General features: G+C 34.2%; 1 protein-coding gene, 1 long non-coding RNA gene and 1 pseudogene across 2 annotated transcripts in view; all 3 read right to left on the reverse strand.

Annotated features, from left to right (window-relative positions):
• The window catches only part of LOC109057194 (glucose-fructose oxidoreductase domain-containing protein 1), a 25,933-nt gene extending 14,166 nt beyond the window's left edge, over nucleotides 1-11,767 (reverse strand). The window contains exon 1 of the mRNA XM_042714835.1: nucleotides 11,031-11,767. Coding sequence (XP_042570769.1) covers nucleotides 11,031-11,283 — 253 coding nt within the window. The 5' untranslated portion in view covers nucleotides 11,284-11,767. The remainder of the gene's footprint in view (nucleotides 1-11,030) is intronic.
• Nucleotides 1-26,600, reverse strand: part of LOC109057198 — a 318,686-nt pseudogene that overhangs the window by 235,873 nt on the left and 56,213 nt on the right.
• Nucleotides 19,720-22,416, reverse strand: LOC122135429. Its single transcript, XR_006153515.1, has 3 exons — nucleotides 22,403-22,416; nucleotides 21,450-21,464; nucleotides 19,720-20,032 (listed from the first exon to the last, which is right to left on the reverse strand). It is a non-coding gene; the product is annotated as an uncharacterized LOC122135429 (long non-coding RNA).

Consider the following 26,600-nt stretch of genomic DNA (forward strand, 5'->3'; position numbering starts at 1 on the left):
TTTTTTTCTTCTTTTTTATAGTTAAAGTTTTAGTCATTTTGTTGTCCATTTTTTGCCTACATAGTTTTTTATTAACTTTTATTTCAGGTTTAATTCAGGTATAATTTTAGTTATTTTAGTACACAAACTAAATGTAAATAAAAAATTAAACAAGATAAAGTTTGTTTTATTTTATCTTTTATTTTACTAATATTATTTTTTGTTGTTGCTATTTCAGTTACATTTTAATTAATTTTGTTGTCCATTTTTTGTCTTTATATTTTTTCAGTTTTTTTTTTAGTTATTTATATTTGATTTTAGTCAACATTTATGCTATTAAAAGTAATGGAAATGTATTTTATACTATTAGTTTTAGTCAAAATGTAGGAGAATTGGAGTCTGACGTCAAAATTACATGAAAAATAATGCAGAAACAAGAGTGTAAAATAAATGACTTGTATGATAATGTTTGCAGAAACAAGAGTGTAAAACATGGTTAATTATTCTCTGCTGATGATCTTACACAATACCAGGCAATGGAGATATCATATCATATCATAACATATGCAATAAGGCAAAAGGCCTTTATTTACTGTGTGTCACGAGCTCAAATGCACAAAACCCAGACGAACCAAAACTACAGCAGTAGAGAGATGCAGTGCAAACATGCAGCAGTGCACTAGTGTGAGTTTATGAGAGACAGATACACACTGCATGAGGAGCGAGTCTCCTCTGTCCACATGCACTCAGGAATGCTCACTTGTCAGTGTGCAGAGAAAGCAACTGAAAGCGATTCATCGGAGCGAACAAAGAGAATTTCACAGGACTCACAGAGCGTTTCTCCCAGCAGACATTAGCATGTAAATAGTGGTCCGGGAGGCTTAACGTGGCGGGCCGGGGTCTCCCCAAACAAGCGGCCGTATTCAGCAGAAGCATGGGAACGGGACCGTCCCGGCGTCTCCGGGGTCTCACACCATATAGACCATAGGCAGGTCCTTGTGCTTTGAAGTCATGCTGTGAGGAGCCTGCTAGAAGACCTTCAATAAGGTGTTCAGACTGAGAAACAGCAGCCATTTGAGATCTTTCACTCAAAATTTAAAACTCGAATTAAAATTAAAAATCAACTCGGAATTACACGACTCTGGCTAAACAAACACATCCTATATAACCCAAAAATTTCCATGATGCAGAAAATGCAGACAGAATACAATCATAAAAGTAGAATTTACTGTATAATTCACAGATTTATTTAGCTCAACTGTAGAATGTACAATACAGTAGAATGTGCTTCTGAAAGTAATAATAATAATAAAAATATTAATAAAACTTAATTTTCAAGGAATATCACCTTATTTTTCTTCCATAAATTTAACAGTAAACATATTTTGTGTAGCACTGTTTTTGTGAAAAAAGTCACAATTTCATTTGATTGCATTTTAAAATTTAAAATTTAAAATTCAATTGTTAATGTTTTATGCCTAGATTTGATTAACACTGGTTTTGAGAATCATTGTGTATTAAATCATAAATTCAGGAAAATTTAAAAAGACTACACAGAATTACTGAATAAAATAAAACAAAACATTTCATAGGGCCTATCATTGTAAAAATTGCAAAAAAAAAAAAAAGTTTTGCAGCCAAAAAATTTATAATATTTTATAATATTTTAAAATCATTTTAAATTTTATACTAATAAATATATATATATATATATATATATATATATATATATATATATATATATAATATATATATATATATAAATTTACATTTTTTTATGTGTACACATTTGCAAAAAATAAAAATAAAACTAAATAATGTTACATTTAAATTACATTTTTATTAAAATTGTATTAATTGCATTGATTAGACATGCTTTTGCGGTTATTAAATTAAATTAAGTCATTAAAAAGAAATCCAGAATTTCTTTCTTTTCTTTTTTTAAATAACAGTCCTAAAAATGTCATTTTTGTTACACTTTAATAACTTTTAAAATAGGCTGACTAAATGCGCATGATCATATCGTTAGATATATCGCCCAGCCCTAGATAGACATAAATATATTTCAAAAATTTTATTTAATCATTAAAACAGAATCCAATATATATATATATATATAAATGGATCCAGAAAAAAAATTAAACTGAAAAAAACACCATTTGGGAATTGATAAACCATATGTCATAGGGCCCTACATGTACACACTGCTGCGACATCCTTTGCCTTTTTCCATCTAGTATCATTAGTCACGCACTGTACTGAGGAACTGCTCTATTCTTAGACACTCCCTCCAGTTCCCAAAGATGAGCGAGCAGCAGTTTGTGCCTGTGGACGACAGCCAGCCTGACATCGATACTCCGCAGAAACTGCGGCTCGCCGGCTGACCGACACACACAATACTGCAGGACTCAATCACATCACTACTTAAACACACGCCGCACCAGTATCACATACACCCGGCCAATCCGGCAGTCCCACAGACAGCATCTAAACATCAACACAACAGATTTTATTTCACCAGCTTGAGTTTGTGACTATATTATATGCTTTAGATTATAAACTACATATTTAGAGTGATAGAGACATAGAGTGGCATGGTTTGTTGTTGTTGTGGGTGTGTTTGCATTATGCACAATCTGTTCAGAAGTTCGTTTAATGTCATGTTTAATTTTCACAGACCAAACCTCTGATGAAGCATCAATAAAGATGCATTTCTGATACCGCAGCGACTGAAAGAACGAGGCTAAGATATCAATTTACATTTAGTCATTTAGCAGACGCTTTTATACAAAGTGACTTACAAATGAGGAGAACAATAGAAGCAATCAAGCCAACAAGAGAGCAACAGTATACCATGACAAGATCTATGACAAGTCCAGTTAGTCTAGTCACAAAACACATAGCAAGCTTTTTTTAATAAATGAGAAAAAACTAATAGAATAGAATAGAATAGAATAGAATAGAATAGAATAGAATAGAATAGAATAGGAAGCCTAAGTGCTAGTATTAATTGGTCAGGTACAGGCAAAAAAGATGTCTTTAGAAAAAAATATAAAATGGCTAAAGAGACTCAGCTGCTCAAATTGAGATAGGCAAGTCATTCCAGCTGGGAACCATCCAGGAAAAGGTCTGTGAGAGTGATTTTGTGCCTCTTTGGGATAGCACCACCAGAACTAGTTAACTTACATAAAACAGAGAATATCCAGGGCATATAAGTCTGAACTAGTGAGTTTAGGTATATTGGAGAAGAGCCAGGTCCTTGAATTTGATGAGAGTGGATATTAGCAGCCAGTGCAAACTGATGAAGAGAGGTGTGACGTGGGCTTTCTTTGGCTCATTGAAGAACATTATCGCTGCTGCATTCTGGATCAGTTGCAGAGGCTTGATAGTACATGCAGGAAAGCCCGCCAAGGGAGCATTTATATAGTCCACTCTAGAGAGAACAAGAGCTTGGACAAGAAGTTGCTTGGCCTGCTCTGATAGGAAGGGTCTAATCTTCCTAATGTTGTATAAGGCAAATCTGCAGGACTGGGCCGTTGTAGTAATATGGTCTGTGAAGCTTAACTGACGATTGATCACAACTCCAAGGTTCCTGGCTGTCCTGGAAGGAGTTATGGTTGACTAACATAGCTATTTAGAGAAGTTGTGATGAAACGCTGGGTTGGCTGAGAACACAGGCAGTTCTGTCTTAGCAAGATTGATTTGAAGGTGATGGTCCTTCATCCAGCAAAAAAAACAAATCAAACAGCCACCAAAGCAAAAACCTACCATAATAACATCCATCAGCATAGCAGTGACAGGAAAAGCCACATCACCATAGCAGTGACAGGAAAAACAAAATCTCTGAATGACAGATCCTAATGATGACATGTAGATGGAGAAGAGAATCGGTCCAAGTACTGAGCCCTGAGGAACCCCAGTAGCAAGAAGTTCACCCCTCCAAAACACCCTGAAGGACCTACATGAGAGGTAAGAACTGCTGAAGTGTGGTTCCTGAGATGCCCATCTTTCTGAGGATCTGGTGATTAACGGTGTCAAAAGTCGCAGACAGATCAAGCAAGATGAGTACTGAGGATTTGGAAGCTGCTCTTGCCAGTCTCAGGGCTTCAGTAACCGAGAGCTGGGCAGTCTCAGTTGAGTGCCCGCTTTTAAAGCCAGATTGGTTGTTGTCCAGGAGGTTGTTCTGTGCGAGAAACATTGTGAGGTGGTTGAACACAATTCACTCAAGTGTCTTTGCAATGAATGGAAGAAGGGATACGATGGTCTGTTGTTTTCTAAAAGTGCTGGATTTAGAGAGGGTTTCTTAAGCAGTGGGGCTTAAATGCTGTGGGAAATGTAGCAGTGTGAAGAGAGGCGTTGATAATGTGAGTGAGCACAGGTTTAACTGAAGAAGAAATGGCCTGCAGGAGGTGAGTGGTGAGAGGATCAAGCGGACAGGTTGTAGGATGATTTGAAAGGATAAGTTCGGAAACAGGGTTCAATATTCTTTCCTTTTCCTAGAAATAAATAAATAAATAATAACAATAATAATAATAATAATAATAATAACAAAAAAAAAAAAAACAAAAAAAAAAATAATAATAATATATAGGTCTGCAAGATTTTTAGAGGGAAAAAATTATTGCAATATTTATGACAAAAAATTTAGATTTTAAATTCAATAAAAACAATTTAGCACACTATTTTATTATTATTTATTAATATGACTATAGGGCTACATGATTTGGGGATTTCTCCAGTAAAAATTGCACTTGTGATTTAAAATACATTTTTAAAAATTATAAAGAGAACCATGTTTGTTGTGCTTGTTTGTAAGCATGCAAAAATAAAACAAAAAAATATAAAACAATAATGTTGCTATAATATTAAAAATATTATTAATATTAAAACAATATTACAAAAATAAACACAAAAAAAACAATATAACAATAAAAAAAAAGAAATATTACTCTTGTAAAAACACTATTTCACTATTAAACACAAAATAGAGTATTTAATAATTAATCTAAAATGATATTAATAATTAGAATATAATATTAAAAATAATATAAAATATTATTATATTGTTTTGAATTGAATTATATTATGATATAATTATTGTTATATTAAATAATTAACATTTTATTAAAAATATTATATATTATTATTATTGTGTATATATATATATATAACATAAATAAAATATTACTTTATATTGATAAATCAAGATTATTGAGATTAAAATAATTCTCTGCAAAATAAAAATAAAAAATCCAGTATTTAAGAAAAAAAAACATTTGAATCAGATTGGTTGAGAGATCAGTAAGATAAAATTTAGCTGAAATTAGATTAATTAGATAAATTTGCTTTAGTAAATACAAGCAGAATCAATAAAAGAAAGAGAATGAGGAGAGGCACAGACTGTAGAGACAGGCATTCAGAGACACTGTTTCTTTAACACACACAGTGAAGCTGAATCAATCAAGCGGGACAGACGCACTGGAAATGCTAATGTATTCCACTTGAGCCGTTAGAGCTCCACTTTCATAATCCGCCACTCGTGAAATGCTAAGAGCCAGCACAGGCCATGAAATCAGGGAGAGGAGAAGAGGACCTGATAGAGGACAGCATCGGCACATTATTCAACAGCCAAAATGGAGGACGAACTAGAAGTCTCAACCTGAAACCAATGCAAACTCACAATTGCTCATTGTCTTATCTTCTTCAAACTAAAAATAAAAAAAATCCAATAAACTGACATTACTATACTTTTAATTAATTACAAATCTGAATCCAATGCAAACTTAAAGCTGAAATACATGAAATAGACATGAAATTGACATGCAGCTCTATAAACAAGCACAGCATACATAAAGCTTTTTTATTAATACAGTACAGTAAATGCATGAAAAATGGTCTCCAATTTTTTTTTCTCAAATACAAAAATTTGTAATTTTACAGTGTTGATTTGAAATCTTACAGTGAAATAGTACATATAGTAATATTCCTTTTTGCTATTTAATAATAACAATTAATAGTAATAATAATAATAATAATAATAAAAACAAAAAATAAACATCATCAAAACTAAAACTATTATAAATCACAATAATTGCATTTAAATTGCAATCGCTCTCAGATATTCTTGCTTTTTTAAATCACAATAATTGCATTTAAATTGCAATCGCTCTCAGATATTCTTTCCTAAATTGTTTGGCCCTAAGATGATCTCCAGGAAGAATGCCTTTAGAAAAATGCAGCAGCTTCCAAGAAAGACCAAGAATTGCCCTCGACTACCTGCTCAAATGCAGCCCAGCAGGACAGACAGGAACGCTGTAATGTGTATCACACGCAAACTCACTCACATCTCACAATCCTGCTCATTATCCACACCAAATCTCCCGTCCAGCTCACATTCCTGCTCATTATCCTTACTGACGTGTCACACAGAGAAAACAGGCAAAGCGTGATGTGAAAACCAAACTCCCACACACCTTCAAAAGAGGAAGTGAGGTTACAAACTAGTTTCTGAATGAGTAAACTACTGCTGCTGCTAATGCATCTGATCATCACGAGATGAGAAAGATGATTATTAGCCCATTACAACCACATATTGCTTTAAAGGAAAATATAAAGATTTGCTTTTAATTTACTCCAAGATGTATCAGACTGTTTTTCTTCATTAAAGAAGATTTTTAGCTGAAACTGTGCTCCTTGCTGATTCATAAAATGCAAGTCAGCGGCTATCGTCACTTTGAGAGTCAAAAAAGCACATACAGGCAACACAAAATGAATCCCTGTGGCTCCTGACAATACATTGAGGCCTTATGAAGCGAAACGATCAGTCTGAGTGAGAAACTGAACATTATTCACAACATTATTATAACCTGTAATCCAGAGCCTCAGGCAAATGATTCGGAGTGATGTCGGGTTCCTGAACGAATCATTTTTTTGAACCGATTCTTTTTAGTGAAGTACATGAACCAGAGCAACAAATCAGACTAAAGCGTCTGAAACAGTTCACTGATCAAGCAGCACAGATCTACAGTACAGGTTACTCGAACAAAACTCACTTTCAGATGGCTGACAATCACTCTGACTCAAAATGAACTAATCAGCTGAATTACAGGTAAGAATGTTGTAAATAATGTTCCGTTTCATGCACAGACTGATTGTTTCACATCATAAGACCTCAATATATCGTCAGGAGCCACAGGCATTAATTTTGTGCTTCTTGATATGCTTTTTAGACTCTAAATGCACTGGTAGCTGCTGACTTGCATGTCATGAATCACCAATGACAACGTATACGGTTTCAGCTAAAAATCTTCTTTACTCTACTATTGAAGAAATAAGTTTCCATTTTGAAAGGCCTGAGGGTGAGTAAATCAACAACAAATTTACATTTTTGGGTGAACTATCCCTTTAAAACGCTGTCTAGGAAGGCAGCTCACTTGATGATGGATGTGTGCGGCTAATATTATTGACCAAAGCAGATCCTCTGTCCTTGCTTTAACATTATCTTAATGAGAAAACGGGAGAGAAAAAAAAAAATCAATCTTTGTGTTTTAAACGGATTTGCTGAACACATGGACATGAGCACAGCTTAAATATTTGCTCTAAAGTACATGTTTACTCAGAGCTGAACACTCACAATGGTATTTTACCTTGTTAACTGACACATTTCACAACTTGACCAGGGTAAACTTTGTCTGTGAACTAATCCAGCACAAGATTCTACAGCACAAAGCTTATAAAACAATGGGAAACTGCTCTGTTTTGGTTTTAAAGGAGAGCTTTATAAGCACAAAGTAAACATGTTACTATGAGCGCATGGAAACCCGTGTGACGTGATTTCACCACTGCAATCAAGCTCTGCAGATAAACAATCTCCGAGTGTGACAAAGCATTATGAATTTCTTATCATGATAAATCACGGCTAGATGATGAGAATGTGACAAACCTGACCTGACCAGAATGAGGAAATCCATCGACAATAATTCACTCATTTCTCACATTTTTAAAGCAACTTTAAGGTTTGAGTCTCTGAGTTTTCGAGATTGATTGTTAGAGTAGAAAATAAGCTCCTAGCAACCACACACACAACACCTTAGCAACCACCAAAAACACCACAACAGCCACCAATAATATTCTAGCAACTACCTACAACAACCACCTACAACACCCTAGCAACTACTTACAATATCCTACAAACCACTAACAACAACATAAAAACTACCTACAATGTCCTAGCAACCACCTAAAACACCGTGGCAACCATGTACAACATCCCAGCAACTACCCACAACACTATAGAAAAAACCGACAAACCTACACCTTCCCAGCAACTACCCACAACACTCTAGAAAAAACCGACAACACCCTAGCGACCACCAACAAAACCATAACAACCACCTACAACGGTCTAGCAACCACCTACAACACCCTGACAACCGAAAACAATATCCTAGAAATTACTTACAACGTCGACACCCTAGCAACCACCTATAACACTCTAACAACGACCTACACCACCTACTACAACACCTTAACAACACCCTAGCAACCACGAACAACATCCTAGCAACCACCACCCAAAATACTCCTGCAACTTCCCACAACACTCTAGAAACCACCGACAACACCCTAGCGACCACCAACAATACCATAACAACCACCTACAACAGTCTAGCAACCACCTACAACACCCTAACAACCAAATACAATATCCTAGTAACTACTTACAATGTCGACACACCAGCAACCACCTAACACTCTAACAACGACCTACACCACCTACTACAACACCTTAACAACATCATAGCAACCACATACAACATCATAGCAACCACAAACAACATCCTAGCAACCACCACCCAAAATACTCCTGCAACTTCCCACAACCACTACCCACAACACTCTAGAAACCACCGACAACACCCTAGCGACCACAAACAATACCATAGCAACCACCTACAACAGTCTAGCAACCACCTTCAACACCCTAACAACCAAATACAATATGCTAGTAACTACTTACAATGTTGACACCCCAGCAACCACCTATAACACTCTAACAATGACCTACACCACCTACTACAACACCCTAGCAACCACATACAACCCCATAGCAACCATGAACAACATGCTAGCAACCACTACCCAAAACACTCCTGCACCTTTCCACAACCACTACCCACAACACTCTATAAAAACCACAGACAACACCATGTCAACCCACTACCAACATCATACAACCACCTACAACACCCTAGCAACCACCACCAACGTCATACAACCACCTACAAAACCCTAGTAACCACCACCAACATCATACAATACCCTAGTAACCACCACCAACATCATACAACCACCTACAACACCCTAGCAACCACCACCAACATCATACAACCACCTACAAAACCCTAGTAACCACCACCAACATCATACAACACCCTAGTAACCACCACCAACATCATACATCCACCTACAACACCCTAGCAACCACCACAAACACCTACAAAACCCTAGCAACCACCACCAACGTCATACAACCACCTACAAAACCCTAGTAACGACCACCAACATCATACAACACCCTAGTAACCCACCACCAACATCATACAACCACCTACAACACCCTAGCAACCACCACCAACGTCATACAACCACCTACAAAACCCTAGTAACCACCACCAACATCATACAACACCCTAGTAACAACCAACAACATCATACATCCACCTACAACACCCTAGCAACCACCACCTTCGTCATACAACCACCTACAAAACCCTAGCAACCACCACCAATGTCATACAACCACCAACAACACCCTAGCAACCACCACCAATGTCATACAACCACCAACAACACCCTAGCAAACAACCTAACAGCACCTTAGCAACCACCAACAACACCCTAGGCTGGCAACCTTCACTCACTGTGTTCTTCAGAAAATGTAAAAATCTAGATCTACATATAATTTAAGGCTATTTCTAAATGTAATGCTGTTATTAGGTATTTCAGCATGGAGAGACGTGACAGGAGATAGAGTGAGGACAATAATCCAGTCTGTTGCTGGTTCCCATCTGAAGTTATTTTAGGCTCAATCTCCTGATCCCTAGAGATGAATAATACTCACAGGTTATTTCTGACTGTCATTGGACACCTGCAAATGTCTCATCTACTGACCAGACAACAGACTCCAGAACCAAAACATGAGTGAGCAATGGACACAAACGCAAGCCTGCGATCTTCTAAATATCCTAAAGCAGTGACTTCAACTTCAAGTAGATCTAGAAGATCTCTGTTTTAGTGATGAACACACGAATCCTCAGAGGACAATATTATTTCTCAGAGATGTCCTTTTTTAAACCTCAGGAGACTTAAAAATGAAAAACTCCATCTCAGATGTTTCTGCTAAAATTTCTCTGGAGAATAAAACACAGAAATGAGTCGAGGTACACAGCTGTAAATGAATGTGGAGCAGCTCGGATCATTTGATGAGAAATGTTTGAGCTCATAATGAAATCTCTGATTACAGACTTTTGCAATCTGAGTGCAGTTGAGACACGGCTGTGATCTCTTCTGAAACTCCACTTTTAGGAGAAACATCTGAGAAGCAGGAGACGCAAATTATGTTCTCCATTTGTTCTCTATTTCATTATTGCTGTCTAGAAGAAACAATTTATGTATTAAAGAGACTAAAGAAATTTATTTTCACAGGTCAGCATGCAAAGAGTTCATAAAATGATGGATAAACTTCCTTTTTACATTGAATGCAAGTTTCATGAGCTGGTTCAGACTTGCAGTAAAGCCATGGTCCAGTCTTTGGATGACGGGTTCACCACTGTAGGTTTCTTAATGGAGCTTTACTGACCAGAAGAGACAATTATGATGCAATTGCTGGTGTTGCAATTCGGTCTGTTTTCTGTAGTCATATATTAAAGCCACACCTAACCTGACAGAAACAAGATCTGACACGCGTTCTCCTTCACGAGGAACCATTGTGCAATTCATCCAAATAATCAACCTTATGTTATCAGTATGCAACTATGTTTGACACTCACCCAGAGTCTTAACGGCGATCTGTTTGGTGAGCGGCGGCGGCAGGTTGATGCACACCAGATCCACATCCGAATGCAGCAGCACGTCATCGATCCGGTTAGTGTAGAAGGGCACGTTCATGTCGCGCGCGAGCTCCTCCGCCTCCTCCTGCGTGCGACCCCACAGCGCCTTCACCGAGAAGCCCTCGCTCTTCAGCAGAGGGATGATGACCCGGGCCGTCAGACTGGTGCCGAACACACCCACACCGGGCAACATGACTGTCGCGCGCGGATTCTCACACACCGGAGGCGGGTGACCCGGCGGGTGCGGGTTCGAACCCGAGCAGGGCTGTTGCGTGAACTATGACCATTGCGCCTTTGGGTTCCTCCCAGCTGTATAAAATCAATAATTATTCTTTCAAATAATAAAGGTGAGATGAATTCATCCTCATCATCATCATCCACCTGCACTCTGCGACCCGCGTCTGCGCATCCCGGGTTGAATACACGCGATGATACAATGTTAAATTCACAAATGCATTTGTATCCGCTTCAGAATCCTCTGTATCATCCAGAAAGACACGAACGCATCGCTGCCGAGGTCACTACGTGCGCGTCACGTTCCCGTAGCGATGCAAATGAAATCCAAATAGAATTTCCAAAACCTTCCTCCGAGCGCTGTAGCGTCTCCGCACCTCTCTCTATCAATACTGCGATCATCTACTGCGGCCGGTGCAGAGTTCCGCCCTCCCCGTTAACTCCTTCACAGCCGGGGCGAAGTATTCGCTACTATGGCGAAGCCTTGTCGCGTGAATATTAATCACGCAGCGTGACGTTAAACAGGGAGGACCGTCTGATTGGCTGACGGCGGGTGGGCGCTGGGTTAACTGGCGAATCCGAAGGCGGTGGAGGCGTGGTTTATGAATATTAATTAGGTTACGTAACATGACGCCGATGAGGTTACCAAGCAACGTCAGCGGACTTAAATGATTAATATTCATAAGCAAAGCCTGCGCCGTAGTGGGATTGGAAAAGGCAGCGGAATTATGCACACAGCTCGCTTGATCACAGCTGGAGACAGTGACTGCAGTGAATGGAAACACAATAACCCAGCGAGATGACGACAAATGAATTATTATTAGTTTAAAAACGTTTAATAAATGACAGGGAAGACAATAAAGGGACCGCACTGAGTATTAGAGAAACAAAAGTGACAAAAATACATTTATTTTATACATTTATATACATGTATAGAAATAAATAAAATCATATATATATATATATATATATATATATATATATATGTGTGTGTGTGTGTGTGTGTGTGTGTTGTTTTTTTTTTTTTTTTATTAGTGTGTGTATAACACACATAAAAGACAGAAATATGATATAACTATATATATATATATATATATATATAGTACAGGTCAAAAGTTTGGAAACATTACTATTTTTAATGTTTTTGAAAGAAGTTTCTTCTGCTCATCAAGCCTGCATTTATTTGATCAAAAATACAGAAAAAAACAGTAATATTGTGATATATTATTACAATTTAAAATAATTGTTTTTAAATTTATTATACTTTAAATTATCATTTATTTCTGTGATGCAAAGCTGAATTTTTTAGGATCATTATCACCATGATCCTTTAGAAATCATTCTAATATGATGATTCATTATCAAAGTTGGAAACAGTTCTGCTGCTTAATATTTTTTTCAGAACATGTGATACTTTTTTAGAATACTTTGATGAATAAAACGTAAAAAAAAAAAAAAAAAAAAAAGAAGCTATGTTTTTAAAATATAAATATTTTGTAATAACAATATACACTACTGGTCAGTAATTTGGGGTCACTAATTTTTTTTCTTTCATTTTTTTTTAAATAAAATCAATACTTTTATTCAGCAAGGATGTGTTAAATTGATAAAAAGTGATAGTAAAGAAAATATATTATTAGAATATACATTATTAGAATCTTTTTTTTTATTTTTAATAAATGCAGTTCTTTTTAACCTTTTATTCATCAAATATATTAGACAGCAGAACTGTTTCCAAAACTCATAATAAATCAGAATATTAGAATGATTTCTAAATGATCATGTGATAGACTGGATGTTACATGTGACACTGAAGGCTGGAGTAATGATGCTGAAAATTCAGCTTTGCATCACAGGAATACATTATTTTTTTAAAGTATATTCACATAGAAAACTATTATTTTAAATTGTAATAATATTTCACAATATTACTGTTTTTTCTGTATTTTTGATCAAATAAATGCAGGCTTGATGAGCAGAAGAGACTTTACAGAAGAGACAAAAACATTAAAAATAGTAATGTTTCCAAACTTTTGACCTGTACTGTGTATATATATTATATATATATATATATATATATATATATATATATATATATATATATATATATATATATATATAATATTTTAAATTATTTATCTTACAAAAAAACAATGTCATATTAAGATAATACATTTTGAATGTCAGTGCATAAGAATAAAATATCACAAAGCACTAAATATTGCATCATTATTGAAAAAGGCGATTCAAACCTCCCCATGAGTCAATATTCAGATGGAAACTACAGTAGCAGAGAGTCAGTAACGGCCTTGTTTCTGCTGCTGGTGTCTTTGCATGTTCCAAAACTTGCTTATGGCAGAATTGAGGAGGAGGATGATTAATCACTGGACAGATATGTGTGACACTGATTCAGAAACTGACCTACATTCTGAAAAATGTTGTTGTTTTTTTTCACCCAACTTTGGGTCAAATATGTACTAACACAACTTTTTGGGTTAAAAATTTTTTAATTTAAAAACTGAAACAACAGCATTTTTAGAGGGTAGGACGCTTCTCATCACACCTCATCAGAAAAGCTCAAAACTCACTCATAAAACATCGGTTGACTGATTTATTGAAACCAAACAAAGTAAAATAAATCAAAACAATAAAAAAGAAAGCAGTGAAAATGCACTCTATGACTCTGTTCCTAATGATTTAATCAGCCGCTCGTGTCTCTGATCTGACTGTGTGCTGCTGTGGATCATGTGATGATCATGTGAGTGCGAAACAGACCCTAAAACACACAGCAGTGTGGGAGAGGAAGATATTGTTGTATATACACACAAACTCTGCTTGGCTACTGTAATTAGCTGAGTGAATAGTCAGGTAAACATTCACTTTAGAAAGAGATCACAATCATTTGGAATTAATCCTAAAACAGTATCACACAAACTATTAAGAATAAGATTCTAAAGTTTAAGTTTTTATAAAAAAAAAAAACCGGGGGGAAATAGGAATTTCAGTTTTACATTGTTTAGTCATGCATCACGAAACCAATTGATCCAAAGAACAAATATTGATTTGGTGGATGGTTCTTCTTGACCTCAGACCCATCAAAAGTCAATCATTTAAAAAAAAATTGAAAACGTACAACTGTTCAAAGAAAGAAGACACAGCAAGTCAACAACGGTCATCTGCACGCCTGGACTGAACCTACACCTTTACTTTGGATTTTAGGCCACTTTTTAGCGCCACCTGCTGTTGAACACGCGAAACCATTTTTTTATTTTTTTATTTTATTATTATTATAATTTTGTGTGTGTGTGTGTGTGTGTGTGTGTGTGTGTGTGTGTGTGTGTGCAAATATTTTTTCTTTTAATGCAATCTTTATAATTTGAGTTCATACTTAAACTGCATGTATGTATATATATATATATAGTTTTAAAAGAATGTTTAGAAGAATCTATCCGCCTTCACGAAATGCTCATCAAAATTCCTGTTTCATAATTCCTGGAGCTACTTCCTCTTCCTGTGCATCAAGAGATGAAACAAGTCAGAAAGCACTGAAATCAACACCCATAAGCTCTGACATAGTGTAGTGCTTTTATTTTAATTACTCAGAGGCACAAATTTCACTTAAAGGGAGATCCTTCACTACACACTCACGAGTAACGTCCTACCAGAGTCTGTGACGCTCACCGAGAGCTTCTCTTGACGCAGATCTCAGATCAGTTTATGAGCAGAGAGCAGCCTCACGGTGAAGACACTCACCTGACACACATTCACACAATCAGTGCATTCAGGTGAGACACACACACACACACCTGGGATCTTCTTTCAAACAGACGGGGTTCTGAAATGTCAGACGATTCTTATTATAAAAAAAAAAACTAAAAAAAAACAAGCATGACCCATCATACAGTACAACACTGGACACGAGTAAAACCATCACACACTGTGAGGTAGCGTGACCTACGAACAGACCCAGACAGAAGATTTTGAGAGAAAACATGGATTTTTAAACATAGGGTTTAAAAACATTAAACATGATACAATGTGTAAAACTTAGCTGAAAATAATCAGTATCCATCTAATATACAGTATACACATACCAGAAGTATTTATAAAATCTGAGAATCTGGAATTTTCAAAATCAAATTTAAACCTGGAAAATAAACAGTTTTCGGAATTTAAAAAAGAAGCATGTCATAATCTATTTAATGTTATAATGTTTCAATGTATTTATATATATATATATATATATATATATATATATACATACATATATATATATATTGTGCGTGTGTGTGTAAACTATAATATATTGTTTGAATTATATACAGTATATATATAATATATATATATATATATATATATATTATATATATATCTATAGAGAGAGAGAGAGAGAGGAGAGGAGAGAGAGAGAGAAAGAGAGGGAATTTTAAAAACATTTTAAAAACAGCTTTATTTTCCTCCGAGATCTCAGAGTTTTGTTACATTTTCTAAAAATATTGCAATAAATTGTGCCAAAAATTTGCATAGAATTTGTTGCACAGAATTTAGAATTCTACGCAGAATTTGAATTCTATATAAGTCCACAGAGCTAACGAGCGGGTCTGTCCTGTGATTAACACACTACATGAAAGAACTCCCAGCCAGCCTTCATCATCATCATCCTCCTCTGCTGTTGTTTTATTCTGATAATAACATTTTGATCTCCATATCTTTCAGTGGAGTTCACAGATGACACAAACACACCGTTCAGTGCATCTTCGGAGAAAGAAGAGAATAAATGATAAGGACAGAAAGTATATAAAGTGCTATCCGTTGAATGTTTCGATAACCTTCAAGTCCCGTTAGAAAAAAAAAACCCTTCTCAAAGACCGAAAAAAACTATGGCAGTGTAGAGATGAACAACAATAATATGGACCACATAAAACTGAAAATAAACATAAAAAACAGACATAAAAAATCCCAAGATTTTCCATGTCCTAAAATTCATAGTTTCTCCTACAGGGAACGACATTCACCACACTCGAGCAAGTTGCTAAGAACTATACATCCTCAAGAGAACATACATAAGATGATCTAAGCCACATCCATCGGCCTCGACAGCATCGACACACTGTAGAAAAATAACAAGTAAAACATCCTTGGGTAACAAAATACTACGGCACCGCTAACTAGAGTATAAACACTGAGGACGGACCTTCAGCCATCTCAGACCCGCTGAAGGAGCATCAGCTGGATGGTGTCTGACCTTCTGCAGGTTTCTTATTCATTTATTTTTGGCAAACATCTCCTATAATTCTGAATCATCATATGCTACCGTTCCAAAGTTGGGTCGTGGTAAGATGGTTCATGGTTTTTGAAGTCCTCTTATTTTCACCACGGCTGCCATTTATTTGATCAAAAAATACAATAAAATGTTCAAATATTATTCTATTTTAAAAATACTGTTTTCTATGTTGAAATATGTTGTAAAATTTGAAGTTTATTGCCTGTGATCAAACTAAAACTGTATTTTCAGCCATCATGCACTCGATTGTCTTCAGTGTCACATAAAGCCTTCAGAACTCATTCTGATATGCTGCTCAGAAACAGTTCATGACTTTATTATCAAGGTTGAATACAGTTTATATTCTTGTGGAAACTGAGACATTTTATATTTCAGGATTCTTTGATGAATAAAAAGTTTAAAGTGAACGGCATTTATTTGAAAGAGAAATCTAAATCTTTTGTATTATTTCAGAAATTAAATTTACCTGTCACTTGTGTGATTAATGGGAATGGTTTCATCCTTTTCTGAATAAGAAGCATTTTTTTTTTTTTTTTTTTAAAATCTTTTGAACAGGTTAATGTAACGGTTACAATTGTGTTACACTTTCGTTATCCTGACCAACAGACAAAATCCCAGCAAAGTCCACAGCCAATCAGAATACATGCCTGTTTACAATATGCAGTGATTTTGGACCCAATGAGGAGGGTCACAGTTAAGTCTGTCAGATATTGACTTACATGCTCAGCACGGTATCATCGTGAGTTTTAGGACACAGGGTGTGGTATTTATTTAATTTAATTTTTTTGATTTTATTAAAAAAAAAAAAAACAAACGAACAGTATAAAATAAAATGTAATCTTAGCTAACACTGCTTTGTGATTGTCCTAAAGCACATATTCGTATGTTAACTAAACTGTTTTACATTGAAGTGTGTCATTTCGAAACATAATTACTTTATTCAAACAACTGTTAAACAACTCCCACCCTATCAGCTATTGTCAGTAACCAGTATATTTTTTGAACTCTTTTCGCCCCCAAATTCATATCGCTATTTTTGGCGATGTGAAATATATCCAGCTCATCATTGTCACTCAAAACAAAACAAAAACTGCAATTACCGTTTGATGCCACTAAACATAACACCACTGTAACCTCAATCCTATCTGCAGATTACTATCATTAACTGAATGCTTTTTAACCTTACCTCTAAACATAAGGCTGTTTAATTTAAACACTCTCCGTTTTAACAACCCAAAATCGTCAGTGAACGCAAGACAGAATCTAAATTTTCATTCCAGCTCTTCACAAAACACATTTTTGCTGAGAGAAAAAAGTTTTTGAAGTGGCAAATGTTGTGGCTGGAGCGGGGTTCCCCCAAGCCGTTGTCCCTGGGCTTTCATCATACAATTTCCAAAAAAAAATAAAATCGAATAAAAAAGTTGGCAAATACAGCATGAAATTAACCATGATAAACTAATTTCCAGCGGATTTAATGCCGAAGATGAGCCAAAACAAAACCTCAGTAACTCAATAATGAGACCAAACAAAACAACTATGGCTTTTGCTCCTTGAACGCTGTTTTCACGAGTTAAACATTTAAACTTTTTGAATATAAAAACCCTCAGGTAAGTTGACGACATGTTTCGCTAGTGCTGTCTTGATAATGAATAAAGTTATTGCACAATCCGTAGTCATGAAGTCAGTGTAAAGTCTTCCGATGACATTCAATCATCTAGCGCTGCATTATTGTTAAAATTCGTTTAAAAGTCAAACGTTCCCTTGGATAGTGTTAAAAAAGTGCAGTTTTTTTCCCGCGTCTTGGATATGCACAAACCGCACAAACAACATTGTTTTCGTTGGTTCGGCTGGTTCACTGAGCAAGATAGATGTTATTTTGGGTCTCAATGTAGATTTGAATCGTAGCTAACATACCGTTATGCAAATAACGTAAAGCAATGCAGGTTTCGTAATGGGGAGACTAATGAATGCATATTTAAACAGGCGCATTAGCAACTTAAATGTGTCCACGCTTGTGTGTCGATTCTAAAAAATGCTGAATGTTTTAAGCCTTTGGTAAAAACCAAAAAATGTTTGCACAATAAACAGACAGAAAAACTATCACAACGATTGTACGAACAACACCAAAGAAGAAGACAAAAGTAAGCTCCCTAAAGTTACAAGTGTAACGTTATGGTGTACGAGCCATCGCTCGTCTCTTTCGCTTTTTTGTTCCTTCTACGATGAGTCTCTTCCTCTAACGAACGCACCGGACGTAACGCCGTGCTAGCTTTCTTCTCGTGACTTCCGGTTTCGCTTTGAGTGGGGGAAAACAAAAACCCGAATGCCTGCCTGGCGGGGCCGTCGGGAACACAACACCTCTTTATGAGTATAATGGTGCTGACTTCACGACCAGCCGCCACGCACCAACAGGACCCGGTTGAGGAGATCCTCCATCAATGTCTGAGTCGCAGCATCAAGGATCAACATGGTGCATGTTTTTCTCTCCAAATAACGCTTCCAGAGAAACATCTTTGTGTAATAAGAGAGATTATAAGTAATAAAGCCATAATGTACTCAGGATCGTACATTACACTGATTTTAAAACAGTAAATGGGTATTTTTATGCATGACATGATGCTTAATGTCTAAAATCCTATTAATCATGACTACAGATGTAGTGTCTCAAGAGACTATTATAAAACAGTAAATATACTAATAATCAATAATTTATAGAAATAAAATAATAATTTAATAATAATAATAAATCCAATAATAATCTAACTATTTCCTTGAGCAATATAGTTATGTAAATAATGGAAATAATAATAATAAATAAATAAATATAAATATAAAAAATAAGACATTATCTAAAATTTTATTTTAGTATTATGTTTAAACTATTATAGTTTTTAATTAATTAATATTTTGTGTTTTGTTTTATATTTTCAGTTTTAATTTAAATTTTTGTTTAATTTTTTTATTACTTTTTTATGTGCTTTTGTCTTTTTTATTATTATTATTTTTTTTAAATATTACTATTTTAGGTTTAATTTATTTTATATCAGTTTTGGTTTTACTTCAGTTTTCACATATATATATTTTAAGATTAAGTAATTTTAGTGCTTCAAATTAAACTTATTTCAGTTAATTGCTAAATTTTTGTTTAGGTTTTATTAAATATTGAATATTTGAATTTATTGCTTAACAGTTTTAGTTAACGGTAATAACCTCTTATTCAAATGTGGCTCATCCTCTCAGATTTAGAGATGTAAATGTGAGTTTTGTGAGTGCAGTTTGTGTAAGGATACAGTTTTCGTCGCCGCCTCTGCTCTTGGGTGGTCCAGGCATGTTGAGGAGCACCAGATGAGCTCCTTGAGACTTATTGACCACCACTTCATTGAGTTTGACGGCCGTGTGCATGCAGCGCACATTAGACTGATTCCTGCGGCACACGGTCATGTGATGAAGGACAGAAACAAGAAATTAAAGTCAATATTCCTGCCAACAACAATTAGCATTTAATGAACTTCTTCTATCTCTACTGTCTACTTTTAATATATATTTCAGCACTTGCAAAGCACAGCTTTCTATTTATCTTTTACTGTGACATCTGAGGTTAAATGCAAAAGACTCTATTATTACAGTGATATCTGATTTTAATGGTCATTCAGTGGTCAAACATTTGTGTATAATGATGCTAAACTGTGTAACACATCATTGTTCAGGACAGCAGTGCTTTAGTTAATATGCGTAAGCTTTACAGTGCTCCTAAATATAAGGTATGATAATTACTTATGCACTGCAATTCAAGCATCATTTACATTAGTAATATAATAAAGCCCTTTGAGGTTAGTGAGCACAGCATCCAGATTTGACATGCACAGCATATGCACATGCCCTTAATAAAAGCATAAATGATGACATCACAAATACACAAAAAAAAAAAACAAACAAAAAAAAAACTTGTGCTCCTCAGCGCCACTCAAATAGCCAATAAACTACAGAAAATATACCGAATAAATGCTGTGAAGTTCTATGTGCTATGCCTGTATATAAAATAAATATAAATAGACAAACAATGATGATACAATTATAATACAATTACAATTAATAAAAAATTATATATAATATTAAAATAACTATAATAATACAAAATTATAATACAATTATATTTATTATAATATATCAATTTATAATAATATTTTTTATAATCAACATCATTATTTTATAATATTAAAACAATTTATAATAAAAAATATATTTTTTATAATAATAAAAATATTTTTAAAAACAATTTTTTGAATAATTAAATATTTTTCAATAATACAATTATAGAATAACAATACATTCTTTTATAATAATATTTTAATAATACAATTTCTATAATAATAATCATCATTGTAATTTTGTAATAATATTAAAATTATTTTATAATAGTAAAATACATTTTATAATAAAAAAAGAATGTTTTTTTTTAATGGTAATAAAATATTTTTTAATATTTTAAATATATATATATATATATATATATATATATATATATATATATATATATTACATTTGAAATGGATTCCTAAGCACAAACAGGTGAAGGTGAAGCACAAATTTTCTTGCACGTAGCAAAATTGAGATTAACATGCTGCACATGGCTTACGCCTACACTTCCGACGAAGGTGATTTACGTGAGGGAATGCTGGGACATAAACACACATGCATGCTTATGCACACGTTAAAGCTCATATAAACATGTATATGCTTGATTAATCCAGTGTGCTGCAGGGTTTGTAATGGGACGGCTAATATACACCTACAGACAGACAGACAGACAGACAGCTACAGTACAGAGAAATGTGACTTACAGACTCTCCCATTCGCTATAGAAGGAGGAAAACAGGACAGAACAATAGAGACAGGCTTAAACACCCACACTGAAAGATGAAAACCATCACAGAAACGGGCTCTGGAGCAATGAGTGTCTATTAACAGCTTTTCATAGAGTCTGTTTTGAACCAGTATCAATCATGTTTTTTGAGATGATTCTTCTGAAATCAATTATAGGAAAAGAGAATCTTGACAAATGATGTTCGGGATAGACTTTAAGGTTTTAACCTTTAGATCAATACATTTCTGGGAAGAAAGCAAAAGGAAAAATCATGCAAAATAAAATTAAACTATAAATAAACAAATATATAATCTGCATAGACTTCTTACACTCAACCTTTAGGTCATATCTCTCTAGAAGAATTTAGGAATAAAAAATGCATGACAAATAAAATCAAAAATAAAGTGTATAAACTTATAAATCTAAACATGAGGATATAAACAATGAAATACCTGTATGTATTACAATTCTGAGAATTTAGGAGGGAAATGTGCTTTTAAATTCTCATGAAAATAATGTCATATTCGTGAGATTTTTATGCAACAGAAACAAAACACTGTCATCTTCTGAACTGAATCATGACCTACACGTTCTAGTGAGATTGCACTATTAAATCATTAGTGTTTATCACTGAGAGGAATATTACTGCTGATATTATATAAAGACCAAAAACATAAGCAGTAAATCTCTGGCCAGATATGAATTCTATGAAGAGGACATGGTGGACGTGGTGAGTGCTGGCACATGATGACACACTGTGGTCATGCAGATGTGACAACACACACATCAGATCAGCACAAACCATGCAGACTGTGTCCTGAAACAGCAGCAGGCTCTGGGCTTGTGTTTGAACATGCGACCCAGTCAAAGTGTGACCGTGGAGGCCGCTTAGCCACCAACCGCTACAGCCGTCAGTTTCAGGTGACTTACGGTTTCATGTAGAAAATATCTCAAACCCACGATTCTCGTGACAGCTACGCTTTCATGCTTTTGGGCTCTCGGTTGGCGTGGTTCGGCCGCGCAGAACTTCTCTTTGGTCCAGGTCATAGTGGACTTCGCCCGCGTGGCGCGCTTATTGTCAGCGGAGTCAGACGCGGAGACTGCCGTTTCGCTTCTTTAATTATCAAATGCATCTATATCAAAGATTTTTAAATGTGTTTTTAGATAAAAACAATGACTTATTTTTAATTGTCTAGAAACTGCTTCTTTAATTATCAAATGCATCTATATCAAAGATTTTTAAATGTGTTTTTAGATACATTTAAGAGCACAAAAGACCTTTAATGTAGTGTAATAATGTTTACAATGAAATATTAATGTCATTAAATATAATTTCGGTGCGCACTGCGATCTATATTCAAGCAGAGTATGTCAGATTAATGTTTTAGTCTGTCTGCTATGCAAACTGCATACATGCAGCTATATTAGTCTGTAATATGCTGACATGCAGTAAAAACCATGCATACAAAACAAGTAATGTAAGAATTGCAATAAATGAATAATAGATAAATAAATAAATAAATAAATAAATAAATAAATACTTTAAAGTATTTATTTATTTATAGTAATAAATAAATACAAATGAAACATGAGGAAATGAAAGGGAAAATAAATAAATAAATAAATAAATAAATAGTTTATTTATTTAATTATTTATTTTTAAAAAACTAAATATAGATAAACATAAAAATATAAAAATAAATGTATAAATATAAAATAAATTAAATTAAAATAAAATAAAGAAATAAATTTAATTATTTATTTTTAAAACTAAATATAAAGAAACATGAAAGAAATGAAAGGAGAAAATTATATAAAAATTAATAAATATAAAATAAAATAAACAAATTAAAATAAATAAATAAATTATTTATTAAAGGAAAAATAGAAATGAATATAAAATAAAATAAAATATTTTTTATAGTTAAAACTAAATACAAAGAAACATGAGATTTTATCGTACTATAAAAAATACAAAAAAAAAAAAAAAACTGAAAGGGAAACAAAATCACAAATAAAAAAAAGGCATTATTATTCTTTAACAAAAACGTAAACATATAGGAAGTAAAAAAATAAATTCAATAATTAACAATTAATACTTAACAAAAATAAAAAAGCATTAAATAAAAAAAAAAATATAATATATTATATTTAGAGACATGATGGAATGAAAAAAATGGGGAAAAAAAACATAAAATAAAATAATAAACATTACAAATGAAGTACGTCTACTGAAGTATTTACAGTTAAAACTAAATTCAGAGAAACATGAAGGAATGAAAGGAAAGGGGGGCATACACATTCACAAGTGTTGAAAGATGGTGGTGCATGATATGATGACGTCACTGACACATGCATGATGGGAAGAGGTTTCTGAAGGGAGGAGCTAACACTAATGCTATGAACACATAAATCGGCATAAAGGACGTGAGCGATGATCTACTCGTCTTCTGGCTCTGTAATCCAGGACGGAGGTTTTAGGATTCGGTCTTTGTTTTCACTACCTCGTCTTGTTTATCGTCATCTAGATGGGCGTGTTTGGTGTTATTGGACGGCCTTGTCAGCCGCGTCGCTTCTCTGTCTTCCTCCCGAATGGAGCTACGGGAATAACTCCGGATGCTTTGAATCTGAGAGACGTGTTTCCCAGATAGCAGCAGAAATGAAAGAGGACCACAAGTCACACAGCGCCACCAGTCCAACATTATTAACCACAGATATTCAGATGCTTCAGAATCTCAGGAAGAAATGTCTGTTTCAACACTAACCAAAAAATAAAAAAAAAAAAATATATATATATAATTTTTTTTGTGTGTGTGTGTGTGTGTGTGTGTTTGTGTGTGTGTATATATGAATGTATATATATATGCTTTATACTGAATGTAGTTTGCAAACATGCTTAATTAAAAATTAAAAATTATATATATATAAATGGGGGAAATAATCTAATTTTCATTACAGTTGCCTATTGACATTAGTTTAATATTTAAAAAACAACTTCTTTAAACAAAAAAACAAAATAAAATATTATAAATAAAAAAAAAAATAATATATTAATAAAAAATTATAAATTATTTATAAAAAACAAATTCTTTAAACAAAATATAATTTTATATATTATAAATATAATAATATATAATATGATATATAATTATAAATATAATAAATAATATATTTTTTTTTATTTAGAGTGAAATATTTTGACATTTCTTGATAGTTTAGCATTAATGCATTAATGCTAGATATGCATTAATGAAGATATGTTCACTGCATATTCCTTCAGCACAATGCTCTTGTACACAGAAGGAGCGTCATGAAGCATCACCTCTCGCTCGCGCTCCGTCCTCGACAGCTGCATCTGCTTCAGCATCTGTGAGCGCTGCTCCATCACCAGCGTCTTTCCTCGTGAGGTGAACGCTGAGATGTCACTCGTCAGCGCTGGAGTCACAGAAACACAGAGAAACCCCTCTCAGCTACATCTACAGAGGAGCAGCCAAACATAAAACATATCAACAATGAGCAACCGCACACAGACAATCAAAAAGCTTTTCAGTGAACATTTTTAGCTGTGTTAAAAAATAATAAATGACTACTACTGCATAATAAAATAATATAATTTTTTATATTGCATAATAAAAATATTATTTACAAATATATATAAATATGCTACATAAATTAATAATAATAATAATAATAATAATAATAATAATAATTCAATATGTAGCAATACAACATAATTATAATAATATAACAATATAATAGCACAAAATTAAAACATTAATATTAAATAATAAATAATATTAAATATATTAATACTACCACTAACACTACTACCACTAACACTACTACTAATATAATAATATTATTTAGTGATAAAAAAACACAAAACATTTAAAATAATCATAATATGGTACAATAGCATTTTTTGTAAGTACTATAATTTTAAGCATATTATTAATATAATATAACAGTGTATATATATATATATATATATATATATATATATATAAAATAATACTGTATATATTTTTGCATAAAGTTTCTGAAATCACAGTTTAGATCACAATCACAATAAATAAAAAAAATAACCCAGTAATAATAATAATAATAATAATATGAAGCATTATGTAGGATGTAGCATAAAAAACATTAAAATATTAAATAAATAATAATAAGACAATTCAATATAATGCAGCAATAATAAATAATATAATATAATATAATATAATATAATATAATATAATATAATATAATATAATATAATATAATATAATATAATATATTTTGCAGCCTGTTTACACACAGCAATCACAATAAATGACACAAACACAAACACACACACACACAAACACCAAAAATCATACACAACAAAACCAACTTTAGATCCTTATGTCAAGAAGAAGCATCTGCTCACCATTTCCACGACCTCCACCTCAGCATTCAGACGGAGATGGTATCGTTGCAGGAGATGGTAGAGGAACATCTGCAGGTCTTTCTTCATCTGGATGCTGTTGTCGTCCAGCTGAGCCACGGTGAAAATGCGCATCTTGCACTTCCTCCAGACCTGAGAAGAGTATGAAAACACACATTAGGGGCGTTCCTCTAACCTCATTTAGAGTTGTGATTAAAAGAGCCGTACCTTGTGCTGCTGCAGCAAGAACGGCAGGAGCATCAACAAGCCTCCGTCATGAACGATCCACCACACGTCGATGGTTCCTTCAGCGAGACGCTCCTGATGAGGGAAGCTGTCCACGTTCTTGGCCACCAGCAGGGGCCTGATGGGCGGCAGTGGTATCTCGGGATGGTCTTTCTGTGGAGGAACAGATCACACGGGTCTTCTTTACGGCCGTCGAGGTTTTCTTTCCTCTTAATGAGTCACAGAGCACGGTTGGATGTAAAGGCAGACTCAAACCTAGGAAGTCCTCCAGGACTGGCGGTCGTTGGATTGTTTCCAGTTCGCGGGCAAAGCATCCGAAAACAGGTTGTTGCTTCATTCCTCCGGGTGGCTGACGGATGAGGTGAGCGGGGGGGGGGAAGCCGTCGCGCAGGTTTTGAAGGACCCCACAACATGACAGAAACGCGTTTTCTGCCGCCATGGCTGATTTGATGCTCTACAGTAGTAAATCAAATC

This window comes from Cyprinus carpio, chromosome A24 (assembly GCF_018340385.1).
Source record: "Cyprinus carpio isolate SPL01 chromosome A24, ASM1834038v1, whole genome shotgun sequence".
NCBI lineage: Eukaryota > Metazoa > Chordata > Actinopteri > Cypriniformes > Cyprinidae > Cyprinus > Cyprinus carpio.